The sequence below is a fragment of the Mesocricetus auratus genome, unplaced genomic scaffold, assembly GCF_017639785.1.
Source record: "Mesocricetus auratus isolate SY011 unplaced genomic scaffold, BCM_Maur_2.0 Super-Scaffold_100011, whole genome shotgun sequence".
Lineage (NCBI taxonomy): Eukaryota > Metazoa > Chordata > Mammalia > Rodentia > Cricetidae > Mesocricetus > Mesocricetus auratus.
In genome coordinates this window covers 47,828,376-47,845,253 of record NW_024429195.1, presented here as the reverse complement: position 1 = coordinate 47,845,253, position 16,878 = coordinate 47,828,376, and the positions used below count along the sequence as shown (strand labels likewise).

The 16,878-nt window shown below is 39.9% G+C and overlaps 1 protein-coding gene across 3 annotated transcripts in view; it reads left to right on the top strand.

Annotated features, from left to right (window-relative positions):
- The window catches only part of Tafa2 (TAFA chemokine like family member 2), a 442,701-nt gene that overhangs the window by 400,239 nt on the left and 25,584 nt on the right, over positions 1 to 16,878 (top strand). For all 3 annotated transcript variants that reach the window (XR_001197054.3, XM_005079785.4, XM_040754780.1), the window contains 2 exons: positions 2,880 to 3,032; positions 4,018 to 4,142. Coding sequence is in view for 2 of the 3 variants with exons in the window: in XM_005079785.4 (XP_005079842.1) it covers positions 2,880 to 3,032; positions 4,018 to 4,142 (278 nt within the window). In the remaining variant the exon portion in view is untranslated. The remainder of the gene's footprint in view (positions 1 to 2,879; positions 3,033 to 4,017; positions 4,143 to 16,878) is intronic.

The window sequence follows — 16,878 nt, the reverse complement described above, 5'->3', positions numbered from 1 at the left end:
ATTTAATTGGATCTTCAGCAGGCTTGGCAGGACTGATCAATCCCTGCCTTCGGATACATTTTATTCCTTGCTCTTTAGCGCTCTTCTTCTCTGTGCTTTACCTTTTCTTCCTCAGCCGCCCTGAGTCCTGCTGCCTTCCACATTCTGTATCCACAGTTAGTGCTCATTTCCGTTTTCTCCTCTGTGTGGGTCACATCCCTGCAATGGTCTTGTTCAGCTTCTAGTTCTCCACACGGCCTATAGACTCGGCGCTTTGAGGGCTATGTCTGTTTCTCAGCTCCACTTCATAAAGAGGTCCCTCCTTTATATACAACACGATGGCTGTATTAACCTTGCACTCATCAGGTTCCAAGCTAACTTAATGCCCCTCCGCCTCCACCTGCCTCTCCTGCCAACTGTCCCTCCTTATCAGGCCTTCTCTATGAGACCATCAAACTTTTTTTAACTTCATTTTTAACCTTTACTATTTGTTTGTTTGTTTTGGCTTTGGTTTTTGATTTTTGAATTTTGGGTTTTCAAGACAGGGTTTCTCTGTGTAGCCCCGGAACTCTTCTTTGCAAAGAGACTTTTAACTGACTTTGAACCTGGAAATATGCCTGCCTCTGCCTCCTAAGTCCTGGAATTAAAGGTAAGAGCCACCACTGCCCAGCAGATCATCAGCTTCTCATTGTTCAGTTCATGGTTAAAGTCTCCACAGAAGCATCCTTCCCCTGCTGACCTCTCCCATATCTGCTATAGCCCGTCGTCATCATCGTCCAGTAACCTCTTAGCACTTAGACCCCTGCAATCACTCACTCTCCCCTTCTTCACCGTAGTCACCATTGGGCTGTCTGATCAAGAGGATGCCTATCCTGTCCCAAGACTTTACCTTCTAAAAAACAAAGGAAACAGCTAATTTATTAGATATCACACGAGCCTCACATTTCTGATGAATTTCCCTCAACCCCTGCCTTGTTCATTCACTCCCAGCCACCCTGACCATGGTACCACGCAGGAGGACATCCTCCAGTTTCAGAACCAGGCCACTGCCTTGCTTTCTTTTGTTTACTTTCCTTCCCCATATCTTCATAAGGGTGCTGCTTCCTGATAATTCAGCCTGCCATTCAAACTGCATCCATGCTAGAGAATGCCTGAAAACCTCAGATGTATATGTGAGTTACTCTCGACCATGTCTTAGCACACTGGATTTCCTGCTAATATTTACTTACTTCATAATTTACTTGGGTATTTATTATTTTTTCTCGCCAGCAATATAAGCTCTCCAAGGACAAGAAAAGGACTTTTGTCATTTTAATTCATTATGACCCCAGTACTAAGAGAAGTTTGTGATGTGTGATACTCACTCAGCTTAACTGTCACCAAGTACAGTATAGCAGGCAATGTAAATTGTATATTATAACACAAAACATGGTGCCTTTGGGAAGTTGAGACAGAGTGACTCATGCTCAACCAAGAGAATACTACAGAGCATAAGAGGAATGGGTCAGAAGTGTGGGTCTTAGATATTTGAGCTTCTCTTTAAATACATGCAGTAGAATCAAACATAGAGAACTTTTCCCATTGGCATCTACAGTGACACAAATGTCTGTGGTTTTGGAGGTCGCACCTTTTTCTTGACTGTTCTCAGAAGTACCTGTCAAAATTGTATGTCACACTTCAGTTTCTTGATCTCACATGGAGGGATGAGGATTATGGTGTATCAGATTTTTCACCCGAGAAAAGCTTAAGCAAGCTACCAAACCTGAGTTATTGCCACTCCACTGCTCATCTAACAGGCAGGTTGATGTAAAGGCATGACGCACTCATTATATTTATAGGGAGAGGTAAACTACTAGATTTCCTACCTATTTAAATTTCTATTTTAATGTTACATTAAGTATTTTTTCTGAAAGCATATGCTTTTAGTAGATGCTTAACTTTATTTTTAAAGCAGCTCTTAATCTGAGGAGATGGAACGTTGTGATCTGTCATTCCACAGGAAGTTGTGATCTGTCATTCCACAGGAAGGACAATAGGTCGAGGAAGAAATGTGGGGAGAAAGCGATACTGACATAGACAAACCAGAGTCCTTTCCAAGCATGTCACAATATTCAGAATTTCCAATCATCCCCAGAGCCCTGTCGGTTGCCTTACTTTGAGGTTGGAACAATGGTTGTGTGTGCCTGGCAGCTTATGAGACTTGCTTTCCAAGTGGCTGCCTTCCAGATGTAATCCATCCATATTCTGTCTGCAGTTGTTGCCATTTGGTGGCAGTTGTTTCCCCAGGCAAAATGGAAAGAGGAAAATTGTGGGTCCTGACACTGGCTGGAACACGCGGGAAAACGACTTCTAGACTCTTCCAATTAGTTTATTTCCAGGGTGCACTGGGCAGGGATTTCTGAGGATGCAGTGTTCACACAATATCACTGCTTCCTGAGAGGGTGTTCTTTACCGAATCCTCACCACTTATAATCACAATTGTTCCATCTCACTACTGTGATTGTATGAGTGGCCTCAACAAGCCCACTGCAGGGCACTGCTTCCAGGAGTTTACGTTCCAGTGATTAACACATTGAACAGAAAGGAATGAAATGTACAAATAGGTATGTTTTTACAGCACCAGAGATTGCTTCTATATTTCAGATTCCTTTAACGGCTCATTCTAATCCAGTCACTAATTGCTCCTGCTTCACCAAGCATTTTCTGACAGAACTGGTCTCAGCACATTTAAAGGAGAAATAATCAAATCTGCATTACAGACTCAACATCATTGTGTTTCTGGTTCCACGTGTGCAGATCCATTATAGAGCTGTATTTGATATATTTCTAATTGAAAACAGGAAAAGAAGTGTCCAAAACTTTCTCAAAGCTGTTTTTATCTTCTGTTTCTGTTTGCACAGCTCACCATGTTAAAACGGGAACTTGTGAGGTGGTGGCCCTACACAGATGCTGTAATAAGAACAAGATAGAAGAACGGTCCCAAACGGTCAAGTGCTCCTGCTTCCCTGGGCAGGTGGCAGGCACCACGAGAGCTGCTCCATCTTGTGTGGATGGTGCGACTTCTTCCATTGCTCATTGTAACAACATAGTCAGAATTGGAACCCCGCTATAATGCTATCTTCTGGAGTCACTCCCAGGGGCCCACACTGTAAATCACACAGCAGAGAGAAGTTATTCGGAGTCTTTTTTGTGACGTAAATACCTCTAGCTAGAGTTAATTATATCTCACAAAGTTCTGTCACAAAAGCATTATAACGAGGTTCCAGTCAGTCAATGTGATATTGTTGCCATGAAATATAGATTTCCAGGTAGATGGTATATTCATAAATTATTTGAGAAATGTAATATGGCTATAGAGGGTTGAGTGATTAACATATGTTCAAGAAAACCTGGACAGACTTTAAGAATAAGAGAAGAAAGAAGTCAATACTGTGTACATGAATGAATGGCTGCAGATAAAATTCACATAAAATGACTTTAATGGAGATGGATACAAATATTAGTTTCTTTGTTTGATAGTTCACATTATCATTGTAGATTACAAATCTTTGTGAGAGGCTAGTAATGGTTGCATCATAAACAGTAATTTTTATGTGACCTATTCCTTGTGAAGAAATTACTGTTTGTAATAAAGAAAAAGAGAAAAACATATTAAGTCTACAGACACTCTCCCAATTTCCAGCTTGCTCATAGGGAGAATTTCATTGACTTTCAAATATTGATTCATCTGGGCATGGGTATAGTTTATTATGTATTTATATAAACAGGTACAGGGCTTTTCAGTATATTAGTCTCATGAAGTCTGTGTTTTCACGTGAAACATCCTTCAACATAGTAAAGTTATTACTTCCTGTTGAACAATTAGAATTTTTTTAATATTATATATCCCATGTTAGTTGTCCTTATTGTGATAAAATAAAATTTTATATATAAGAAAAAATTCCTGAAGATGCAAAATTTATTAGTTAGATCAGTGAGTTTTTGTCCCATGGGAGTCCCAAATAGAAATATTGAGCTAATTTTTCTTTCTCCTCATAGCATCCATAGTGGAACAAAAATGGTGGTGTCACATGCAGCCATGTCTGGAGGGAGAGGAATGTAAGGTCCTTCCAGATCGGAAAGGATGGAGCTGCTCCTCTGGAAATAAAGTGAAAACAACTCGGGTAAGTGGACAGCCAGCCTGGAAAAATCTCTGAGTTAGTGGAGCGTAGGACATGTACTGCAGTATCATAAGGGAGCTTGTAGAATGAGAGTGTTGTTTTCTATAATGTGATTTTTTCCATTAATTCATTTATTCATAGCTCATTTTTATTTCAGAATACCATCTTCTACCAAACACCATCCACCTCCATGTTTTCTGATTAATGAACACAGTTTCTTCATGAAGGTTCCCTACCCCCACACCACAATGCATTCTAAATGGTAGGCAACTGGCCACAATCCCTCTTCTTTAGCTGAATAGTTATGGGGGTGCATTCTGGAAAAGACTGATTAGTTTACACATGGCTCCATATGTATTTACAACTGAAGTTCTGTCTGTGTTGTGAAAGCGATGGTCCTGATCTTCCTAAGTTTTGGACCATTAACCAGTCTTCTAAGGGCCAAGGTTTGAAATCACTGCATTGGATAATGGAGAGGCAATTCAGAATCTCATGATCAGCACAATGCTCAGGACAGGGGTGCATTTCTGTTCTCAAGAACTTCTCTGGAAGATGGGAGAGCAGTGAGAAGTCATTTTATTTTTAATCTCCCCATTGGCTACATAAATTTTCTGGACTGGAAGATTTGATTTCTAATTTGAATATAATTATAAAAATTATACTTATAAAATTATATATAATTATAAATTATAAAAATATATAAGTAAAAGGTGTATATAATTACATATAAATTGTATATAACTAAAACTATAATTAAAAGTTAAAATTTTATAACTTTCAATTTGCTTTGAAGGAGAGTTGGTAGTTGACTAACGTTGGATAACTAAATAACTAAACAATGGTATAAGCATATTTTATAATAAGTGCCACCAAACTAGGTAATAATATTTATTTGACGTGAAATTAAAAGAAATTTTTCTGAGTATCTTCAGGTGATTATTCTATTGATGTCATCCCAACACATTATACCCTGTTAAGTAACGCCATCAATGCATTGACATTAGATGCATACAGATGTGTCCATGCTTTGAACAGCACAGATTAAAAAAAAACCTACTTTGTGGTACTGCTGATTATTCCTGATTCCAATTTGTTGGTTAAACTTTGGGAAATGCTTTCAAAAAATATGGCAAGGTACACGATCAGTTAGTTAGAATAATTATATAAGTCAATGGGATATCAAAAGTTATAACTCATTCTGATGTGTTAACATTTTGTTGGTATAAAATTTTTTTGTAAGGTGTTTATTGCCATGAAATTATTTTCTCCTCACACTGTTCCTACTGAAACTGGGAATCATGGGAATTTACTAAAGAGTTGAGATTCTGAAAGATACTGACAAAATAAGTTAGTAAAAAAGATGAGCTCTCTGTAGCCATTCCGTGTTTTCATTACTTCAGCGGACAAGGGGAAGCTGACATTTATTGGACCCATAAACATATGCTGCATGCTGAACAGGGTACTTTAAATACATTATCTAATTTACTCTGCTTAATAGCTCCGTGAGGATGATATTTTCATTTCCATTTTACTGATGAGTAAACCAATACTTCACAAAGTTAAGTGACTTCCCAAGGTCATGATGGTAATTAATTGAGGAACCAAGATTCAGCCACACAGTCTGATTCTCAAAACTGACCCCTCAATCTATAACTATAACTTAATTTTTAACATGTGATTTAATACATTCTTAAGTGATAATGATGAAATTTTCCTTCACTTCTTTTCAGATGAGGTAGACCTTTAAGAATATATTTAGCTTTCTGGTTCATTGAAATGAAAGGTCAAGACGATGTCATTGAAATTCCTAAAAATTATCTTGTAATGGTGCCATTTGTTTTCCTGTTGGCCAACTCTTAATAGCTCAAAATTAAAACTGAGCTTCACTTTCACAGAATTTATGCCACAATATAGAAACAAGACAGATGACCAAATGAGTAGCTCTTGGCAGGAAAACCATATCTAGACCCTGTAGCTTGCATTTAGCAGTATGGTACTACACGCCAGTGGATGACATTTTCTGATTCTTCCATTATTTCTTCGTGAAGAAACAGTAGCAAGGGAGGACCTTATAGAATGTATTGTCACCTATCGTTAGGCTACGGGTTATATTGCTGTTGTGGGATAAAAACTTTGGCCAGTCAGGAAGCTCTTCAATTACCAGGTCCTTGATAAATTTTGTTGTGTCTATAGTTGATAGTTACAAGTGGCGGCCATAGGCAGGTGGCAGCAGACAGGAGCAGAAGCAAATAGCTTCAGTGGTTCTCAGTACTGGGGCCAGTCTTGAGTTTCTCTTCTCTGTGTCCTTGTAGTATTCTATCCTTCTTTAGTTTCTCCTTCTCTCTCCCACTTCCCTCTGCAATACTCCTCCATGTCTCCTGTCTATCTTTCATCTTTCTGCCATGAGGGCCTAGGCCCTGTACTGGATGAAATGACAGACACTGGAGATCCACCATGGAGGGCCTCACCCTCCTTGGGGATTGGAGTGGAGAATGGACATGGGACTGGAGGGCCTGGTGGAGAGGACAGGGGAGGAGGGTAGGGGGACGAATCTGGGATTGACATGTGAAGCAAGCTTGTTTCTAACTTAAATTAAAAAAATTAAAAAAATATATAATCTTTCATCACAGAAAAAAAAGTACTTCCCCAGCGGTCAGAGCAAATGTCCATTTTCCTCTCTTCACAACTCAACTGCTACCTGGACTGCTTGGCTCCCTCTGTGCCTCATGCCCATCACCATTGCTCTTTGGCCTCTGTTGTTTCTATCTCCATGCTCCCAGCTCAACCTTCACTACTGAGAGTAGACAGAAGACTACTCAAAGAAATCCTTGATGTGATGTAACATCAGGGCATGAGTGTCAGAGAGTTGTATCCCAGCCAATTTAGTAAGTGAGCTTAAGAAGCAAGCTTATATAGCATTTGGACCAAACACAGCCATTGATGCTTAACTTTTGAACAACTTGTAGCCTTGTCTTTTAACATTGGTCATACTAGTCCCTCTCTGATAGGTCAATGACTTAAGTCTTCCTCTGCTAACTTAGGTGGTTCAAGGGTCATCTATGCGAAAACGTAAAGTCTGATAGAAAATTGACCACACCGCCAGTGTCTTCAGGACCAGAGAAAAGATGTGTGGTTGTCATGTAGTTATCTTGAACCATCTGAGAATTAGTTCAACAGTTGGTACTGTCAGTGGCAGAAGGGAAGGCCAAATGGTTCTGTTGCTCAGGGAGGTCAGGGCAGCAAAAAGGAGCACAACAGCTGCAAATGATGGAGTTTAGACTGCTCCATGCCTCCATCATATCCGCTGATAATGGACATCTGATGCAAGGCTTACAAGAAGAACTTAGTGGACTTATTTTTAACACTGGTAGCGACAGTGATTTTAACAGTGTTTATCAGTGTTTACCATCTGCCCAGTGCCCAAGGGAGAGGTGAGTTCCCATCATCTGTCCTGGATTAATACAGTTGTAGGTACTCAGATTAAATTGGTTCTAAATTCTGTAGTGATACTGAGGCCATGTTTCTCGTAGAAAGAAAACTACTAAGAAAATAGATAAAATGACTTGATAGAAGAAAAATTATGATTTATCAGTGTAAATTACTTTTCCTTTTGTTTCTTTTTTTGGCCCTGAACTTTTTTTATTACTTTAATTTTTATTTATTTATTTTATTTTATTATTATTATTATTTTTTTGGTTTTGTTACAAGACAGGGTTTCTCTGTATTGTTTTGGAGGCTGTCGGTCCAGCCCGGCCTTGAACTCACAGAGATCCGCCTGCCTCTGCCTCCCGAGTGCTGGGATTAAAGGCATGTGCCACCACCGCCCGGCAATTACTTTAATTTTTAAATAGCTTGCTTCACATGTCAATCCCAGTTCCCTCTCCCTCTTCCCCTCCCGCACCACCCCCACTGCCCCCCCCAACCTTCCACCCTATCCCCACTTCCTTTCACATAGGGTTAGTCTGTCATTTCGCACAGGGTAGGGTCCAGGCACTCCCCTAAGAGTCCAGGCTGATAGATCATCCCTCTTTGTGTTATGGACACACGAAGTCCTTTTGATGCCAGGGATAAACACTGATCTACTGCCCAGGGCCCATAGGTTGTCCAGGTCTCTTCACTGACTCTCACACTCAGGGGATCTGGATCAGTCCCATGCTGGCCTCCCAGCTGTCGGTCTGGGATCCAAGAGCTCCCCCCTTATTCATATCAGCTGTGTCTTCTGGTTTTGCCAGCCCATTCTTTGCCAATTTTCTCATCGCTCCTCTCTCTCTCACTGGGTTCCATGGGTTCAGTTCAGTGTTTAATCGTGGGTTTGCCTCTGCTTCCATCAGTCACTGGATGAAGGTCCTCATTTCTCTTCTTGGGGGTACCATGCATAACTCTCTTAGGTTCTTTCCTGTTTCCCAGACTCTCTGTCAGTAGCATTGCAGACTAGAATTATCCTGATCCATGTCTACACATACCATGTTTGTCTTTTTGTGACTGGGTTACCTCACTCAGGATGGTTTCTTCTAGTGCCATCCATTTGCCTGAGAAATTTCAAGATTCCAATATTTTTTTCCGCTCAGTAATACTCCATTGTGTAAATGTACTACATTTTCTCTATCCACTCTTCAGCTGAAGGGTATCTAGGTTGCTTCCAGGTTCTGGCTATTGCAAACAATGCTGTTATGAACATAGTGGAACAGATGTCCTTGTTGTATGAATTTGTATCTTTTGGATATATGCCTAAGAGTGGAATTGCTGGGTCTTATGGTAGATTGATTCCCATTTTCCTGAGGAATCTCCATACTGATTTCCAAAGTGGGTGTACAAGTTGGCACTCCCACCAGCAGTGGAGGAGTGTTACCCTTTCTCCATATCCTCTCCAGTATAAATTGTCCTCAGTGTTTTTTATTTTAGCCATTCTGACAGGAGTAAGATGGGATCTCTTTGTTTCTTTTATAAGAAACATTTTTATTATTAATTGCAAGAAAAATTAAAATACATTCTTAAATATTTTCAATTAACTGAATACTATGATAGTGTACCTGGCTAGTCAAATTGCACAAATATGATTATTTATGGAATTCACAAAACAGTTGTGGTCAAATATTGCTACACTAACCATAAAAGTCAGTTTATGATGTCAACAGCTCTCGTTTTCCCACTAAAATATTGTTTAAAAAAGCGAGGGAAGCAGTCACAAAAAGAGAAACATGGCATGTACTCTCTCATATATGGATTTTAGACAGCCTACAATCCATGTCCAGGGAGTCTGGGAAACAGAAACTTCATTCAGTGGCTGATGGAAGAACAGGCAGACTCCCATGGTTAAGTACTGAGCTGAACTCAAGAAAGCCAGTAACAGAGAGGGAGGACTGATGACTAAAGGGATTAAGACTGGGCTGGTTTAACCCCCAGAAACAGCTGACCTGACAAAGGTTAACTCTTGAATCCCAGGCATCAGCCTGGGAATCCAGCATGGGACTGATCAAGACCCCCTGAATGTGGGTGTCAGTGAGGAGGCCTAGGTAATCTATTGAGCCTTGGGCAGTAGATCAGCACTCATTCCGAGTATACACACGGACTTTGGACTCCCATCCAACAATGTGTACTCTCACCCTGAACTCTTGGGGGAGGGTCTAGGCCCTGCCCTATATGAAATGACAGACTATGGACACCCCCATGGAGGGCCTCACCCTCCCTGGGGAAATGAGGGGATAATGAGGTGGTTGGGGGGAGGGCACGAGAGGAAGGGAGGGAAATATTTAAAGAAAAAAAAGCAACTTCCAATTTTAAATATTTTGCATTGGATTTGACTTGTATATTGCGTACAATTATTGTATATTGATAAAAATTTGAAATTAATTGGTTAAAATAAAAAAAAGCGAGGGAAGAAAGAAACATCCCTTAAATAGATTGGGGCACAATAGTACTATGCACAGAGTGATTCTTCCATGCATAAGTAGTTATAATATTATTAAGAAGCAGGAGTCATTATTTTGTTCATTGCTGTCATTGTCCACTTGCCAGTCCTGAATAAGAAGGCAGGGGTTCCAAGTGTCCTATGCAATCATTATCCCTTATTTGGCAGGTTAAGGACACAGAAGGAAGTCTAAAGAGAGATTCTGGAAAGGTTACAAAGTATCTTTGCAAGCTGCTCTTAGTTCAAAGCTATTAGTATTTCGAAAGCAAACTATGATGGTCATATGGGATTTTTCACTGCTACAAAAATGGCCGAGCTATGATTAAAAATTTCAGTAATGTACACCCTCCCTTATAATTGCCCATATCCAATCTGGAACACTCAGGTAAGTCACTCAGTGAAGGAGAACAGTCAGCCAAATCCACAGTGAGGCCTGCATGGTCTCTGCAGGGAGAAATAGAATCTTCCAGAACTGACTAGAAATCAGGGCTGGGTGAGTGTTCATCTGACTAATTTGGTATCTCAGTGCCCTGGCCACAACTGTAAATTATACCATGCTTCTGTCTTTATATCCATTCAGAGAGCTTTGTTGTTGCTGCTGTTCAGACCTATTTTCTTCCCCAGAAAGGAGTGTAGACAATTAACATATAGCCTTTTAGGAAACATCAAATTTTTGTTCTCAAACCATTTCATCTGAAAAAGCATAGAAAACTCAGCATCTTCTTCCATTCTTTTCCCTCCACCCTCATGCTTGAGGAGAAAAAATTTAGGAGCATCTATGACATGCAAAACTATCTCCTGCATTACTTTTAAGATTTAAGATGAAAGAAAGGAAAAGGCTTATGAGCCTTTTATTTTGAAGTTGCTTTCAAAGATAAATAGTGAGGAACTTGTTTTAGAGTCATTAATAAAAGAATAGTCTCTCCAGTGTAAAAGAGCACATAATTATATGCTAATTATACAATACAAAATAGCAGGGGGGAAAGGTGCTGTGGAGCTCAGAAGATAGGAGGAAATATCTTTAACACTGTTGGGACCGTCAGGAAAAAACAGACTCTGCCTCATTTAATGTTTTGATATCTTTCTTCCTCTGTGGAAGATCTGAGGAACCCGTGGACTGTGTTAGAATTTCAATGTCTTATCTGTTGGTATGGACCTCATGCTCCAAAACACAGGGGTCATAGCTTCAGGTCTGATTCTTACCAAAAAAAAAACATGACAAAAACTTACTTTATGAGTGACTCTATGTTGTCATGAGACATATTATCTTTGGGAATCATGTAATCAAATTCTACCTACTTATCCTATGTATAAGATGAATTTGTGGAAGCTGGAGTGCTTTTATCTTTATCCATGTACTTAAAAAACCTTAACCAGATAGGAATTCCATATTTTTATTATATCTTTAAACAAAATTGATTTTTAAAGGTGATGCAGTGTGAATAGATGTTAAGAATTGTAGAGCATATTATATAGTAACAATATTTATAATTTAAACACAAATGCAAATACAGAGTTGACTTAGCTGTTAATGTGTAGTATACTAATCCTACTTAACATACTCAACCATAATATACAATATGGACAACACAGAGATATATGGAATAATCCTTGCCCACAAGTAACATATGCACCTGAGACAGGGAAATGAATACTATTTGAGGCATCATTATTTTCTTTATCTCTATGCAGCATTTTGCATAGAGATGCATTGAAATCAATGGTGAACAGACTAATGTTATTAAAATAATACACTAGCAAATGTCTTTGCTTTAGCTCTGTCATCTTCAAAGGCACAAAGATGTCAAACAGGATTCGGTTTCAAGCTCTCTGTCTGTATGTACTAAGGACATTTCTAACTTCCTTCACAGCTAAATTTATATGACATTAATACAAGGCTAACCTCAGAAGACTGATGAGACCAGTTTTTAGAAGGGAGGAAAGAAACAGCTTCTTGTGAATTTTGCTGATCAAAGCCTCAAGTTGTCCCTTTCCAGATGAAGCAGGACTCTTTTTTATCAAGGCTGAATTTTGGTAGATAGAAACAGAGGACAAGGGTGCTGTTCCAGATCCAAGGCAAAGGTAGAACACAGCATGAGGATTAAAGATTACTTCATTACATTAAGATGGCCTGGTGTTTATGCCGTCTCCATTCCCAATGCTCACTTTGCCTGGCAAATGTAAGTACACATTTAGAAGAGTGTGACTCTTTTCTTGATCAGCCGTTCTTATCCAGCATATCCCCATTCATTTGTCTTCATCTCTCTACCAGGCAGGTCCTAAATTGCAGTCTAGTCTACAGCGCAAAGGCAAATGACCTTTAGGGCTGTGGCTTATAAATTATATTAAGGCACCTACAGTAAGATATATATCTTATCTTGTGACCCATTACACACAACACACACACATTTGTATGTGCCACACTGCAGTTAAAGTCAGACTGATTTGTTTTTGGTTGTCTTTCTTACTTTTTTATCTTTCTCCTTCTTTTTCCTTCCCCCTTCCCCTCCCCAGTTCCACTCCTTCCTTCCTTCCAATATCAGCCTCATGAACTGATTTTTATCACTTGTAGACTCTGTCTACCTGCGTTTCCCAGAATTCTCCTCATCTCCTAGCCCTGCCTATCTTCCTGCCTCTATTGGCCACATTGTGTTATTCATTAACCAATAAGAGAAACACATATGCAGAAGGACAACCCTCATCCCTATTCTGCAACTTAGAAAGTGCCACGTTGATGTTTCCTTATCTCCTGAATCTTCCTCCATGGAACTTGTGGAGATGCTAACTCCTTAATGAAGAGTTTACAGATCAGTCCAGTTCTCACGTTTTCATATCAGCTTTCAACTTATTTTTTTGGGATAAACATTTTATTTACTTTTGAGATATAGATTTTGTGGAGGTAAATACAATATGGCAAAATACACTAATTCAAAAGTGCTGTAGTGTTTACTGTTTTAAAAGGTTGTTCTAAGTTCCAAGTAAAAATGCCAACGAAACAAAGGCAAAGAAATAAAGCCTTCTTCCCACAGGGCCTGCACTCTCCCCTAAGTCATATTAGTTTTCTGCTGCTGCCATAGACATTAAAAGAAGTTTCAGTGACTTAATGCCTGCTAATTATCTGTAGATTATATGTCTGGGCACAGGTGGCACAGCAGTATCTGTTGTCTGCGTTTGTGAAGGGGGAATTAAAAGGTGGGCTTCATATTTCATAACAGGGCTGTACTTCCTTGTGAGGAGTCTGGGGAGAATCCATTTCTAAGCTCATTCAAGTAATTAGCGTCAGGTTCTTGGGGGACTGTAGGGCTGGAGTGTCTGTCACCAGACACATTAAGATGGTGGTTTTCCTCATGACATTGTCTCCCAGTTTGAGAGATCTGTGGCATGCTATGGCGGCCTCCTCGTGTCTGAACATCTCTGTCCTCTCCTGTGCCTCATCCTTCCTCTGCTTTCCTCCTTTGCTGTATTTGAACTGAGCGCTCTGCCCATGGTCAAGTGCTGTAAGGGATGAGATAGTTAGAACATTAGCGATGGCTAATTGGAGTAGTCTTCCCTGGAGTTTGACTGCTTCTTCTTCTTCTTTTTTTTTTTTTTTTTTTTTTTGGTTTTTACGAGACAGGGTTTCTCTGTATTGTTTTGGAGGCTGTTGGTCCAGCCCAGCCTCGAACTCATAGAGATCCGCCTGCCTCTGTCTCCCGAGTGCTGGGATTAAAGGCGTGCGCCACCACCGCCCAGCTTGACTGCTTCTTTGAGCAACCACAGGATATGAAATTCAATGCATCTGTCTGGGTGACACAGGCACAACAGATCCTACCCATTACATAGAAGCAACAAAAAAATTAATAAAATAAATAGCACATTGAATTCTGGTGTTAGGCCACAGTGGGAGAAAAGAATGGGAAACAGAAAGTGCTGAGCAAATTTGCGTATTTGATGGAAGGTTTGAAGGTGGGGGCGGGGGTGACCCACATGGCTATTTGGAAAATGAGTTTCCTAAGCAGATGGAAGGAAAACGTCCCTGAGATGGCTGATGTCCTGGGAAAACTACTTCCAAGGGATAGCCGGGATTCCGGTGTCTGGGATAGAGCAAGCAGTAGAACTCAAGGCTAACACAGCATCTTAGGCATGTCACAACTGGTAAAAATGTAGAAAATGGGAGCTGTTGTGACATAACATGGAAAGAATTGTGGAAAGGGTTTATTTTTCAATCTGTTTTTTTTAATACTCAGTAACTCTAGGCCATTTAACATAGTGGAAAATCTGGTCTAACACCTTGTATTTGATATTTGTTAAGAGTAGGTGAATATTTTTTACTATTATAATGAGAAAGGCAGACACTGAGTGAGTAGAATTTGTGTCAGAGAAGCTAAAGTTTTAAATGAGGAGGCAATTAGAAGCAGAACACTTAAGGAAGTAGGCAATCATAGTAATAACATTAGGTTTTTTAATAAGGAGGTTCAGACAGAAACAGATTAACTTGTGTGCAGCTTTCACACCAATTAGACACTGTATTCAAGGCAGGTAGGAACCCAGGATGCAGCATGGGCCAAAGGTAACATTTTAAATCTGGTGTTTTAGATTAGGGAGCCACATACTGCATAAATAATAATTTAACAAGAGTAAGAGTGCCTGCCTTGGTGATTGTTTAGAGAGTTATTGGAAATTGATGCAAAGACTTCAAGTAGCAGATCACCAGAGCTGTATTTCTCAAATGTGGCCTTTATCTTCACCACTAAAATGAACAATGGGCTACAGCTCAGTGCTTTCAAACTCCCAGAGGATGGATATGCCTCCATCCTGTTTGAGGCACATGTATATTCACAAATGTTACCCCAAATAGTGTGCTTATGACCTTAAAGTTAACTATGAGTGTCCACACACTGTAATGCCACATGGGGTTGGGCACCATTTAGTTAGCAACTCTGAGGGATATCTGAGGCCATGGAGTATACTCCGGGAATTATGTGGAGAGGATCTTAGATTTGTCTCTTATGTTATGGCCAAAGTTCTGTCATGTTAGTTAAAAAACATTTTAGACTTAATATTTGCTGAAAGCAAATATACTTGGGGAGTCATCAAATACTTTATCAATTGATGGGGAAGTCCTGTGTATATGTCAATAAAGCACCGTTGGCCAATAGGGAAGCAAGATAGGTGGGACTAGGAGTCCAGGAGGACTCTGGGTAGGAGAAACACAGGGATTCATCATGTAGCCCGCCAGAGAAGTAAGATGTCTGTCCTGTAAGAGTAATACTTAAATGGATTAAATACTTAAGTCAGAGCTAGCCAATAAGAAACAAGCAAGGCCAACAGCTTCATAATTAATACAAAGTCTTGTGTCTTATTTGGGGATTACAACATGGCAGAGCCCAGGCAAGTGGTGGGGAAAAACCAAAGCGGCTGGCAAGGAAAAGGCATCTCTCTACAATCCATTTTTGACTATGTGGAGTTCCTAAGGAAAGAAGACTAGGATTTTACCAGACCCGAAGAACAGAAGGGTAGAAAGGAAGTCATTTTCTCCAATAGTGTCGCCTCTTGTTACCTATCTGCTTTCCAGTGAATCTGCCCATACAGGCACCTCCTTAAACTCATTGCCAAAAAAAAAAGGAGACTTGACATATAAAAGTGTGGTAGGGGGATCACTGGGGGAGAAGAAGGTTCAGTGGGAGGGTGATCAGAGGACCCTGGAGGATGGATGTGTCCAAAATATGAACATATGAAATTAGGAAAGAATACACTGAAATTAGGGAAGAATACATCAGAAAAAAGAAAATTATTAGAAAATGGGAAAAAAAGATTAGATGGTGACACTCAAAGAACCACACGTTGGAGACCTCAAGCTTTCATTTCTACCTTGGGGAACAAACTTCCTACTTAAAAATGTATGTTTTTGTACAGATTGCAGCGCTGCATATATTCTATCAAAGCTATTTCCTTCCTCACAACCTTGCACACATTGCACAGGGACTTTAACAGCACCATGGGTGAGTTCCCTTGTATTGTAAAATTCTCATTGTGGTGAATAGGGTAAAGAATGCTCAGTTAAGTAGAGTAGAAGGTATTTTTCCCCAGTAAGCACAGGATGGTTTGTGCATGATCACCAGGGGGCGCTTGAAAACAAGTGGGTACATGAAAACACAGCTGTGCTCCAAATCCTTCATATCTCTAGGAAGACAAAATGGCAGTTCCCTGTTGGATGATCCACAGCTTGTCAAACCGGTCTCTAAACTGCAGAGTTGGGTTGATACATGCTTTATATGGAGGGAGGAGCCAGGCTTCCTGTTAGAATGATCGATCACACCTCAGCTAGGCATACCCAGTAAGATTCCAGACCCCAATTTTAGTGGTTGAGAAAAAGATTCATGTGTTGGATTTGTGAATATTAACCTCTGAGAATAGACACACAAGAACAATGTGTTTTTAATCATTGGAAGATATATCAAGGGAAGAAAAAAACATTTGTGTGGTTATATGGAGTCGCAGCCAAACGCATTGAGTAACATCTTCAGTATTAGCTCTTGATGAATGGACTACCTTAGGAAATAAGAGGTTCCTCACCCTTGGATGCCATCAATTTATAACTTGAATGATATGTTAATACTCAGGTTGACTAGATCAACAGGAAACAGCTTATGCAAAAGCTTGGAGTGATAGACTGTCTTAATTATGGAATTGAAACTTGTTCTCAGGGTGAGGTAATGAATGTGAGAGGGTGTGGGTGACTAGAATTTCAGGGAGCAGAGTGGTAGCAACCCGAATTGGTGTTATGAGAAACTGAAGTTTCTATGTGGAAGATTTGGATTTTATTCTCTAGGCACCAAGAGCTCTGAAAGA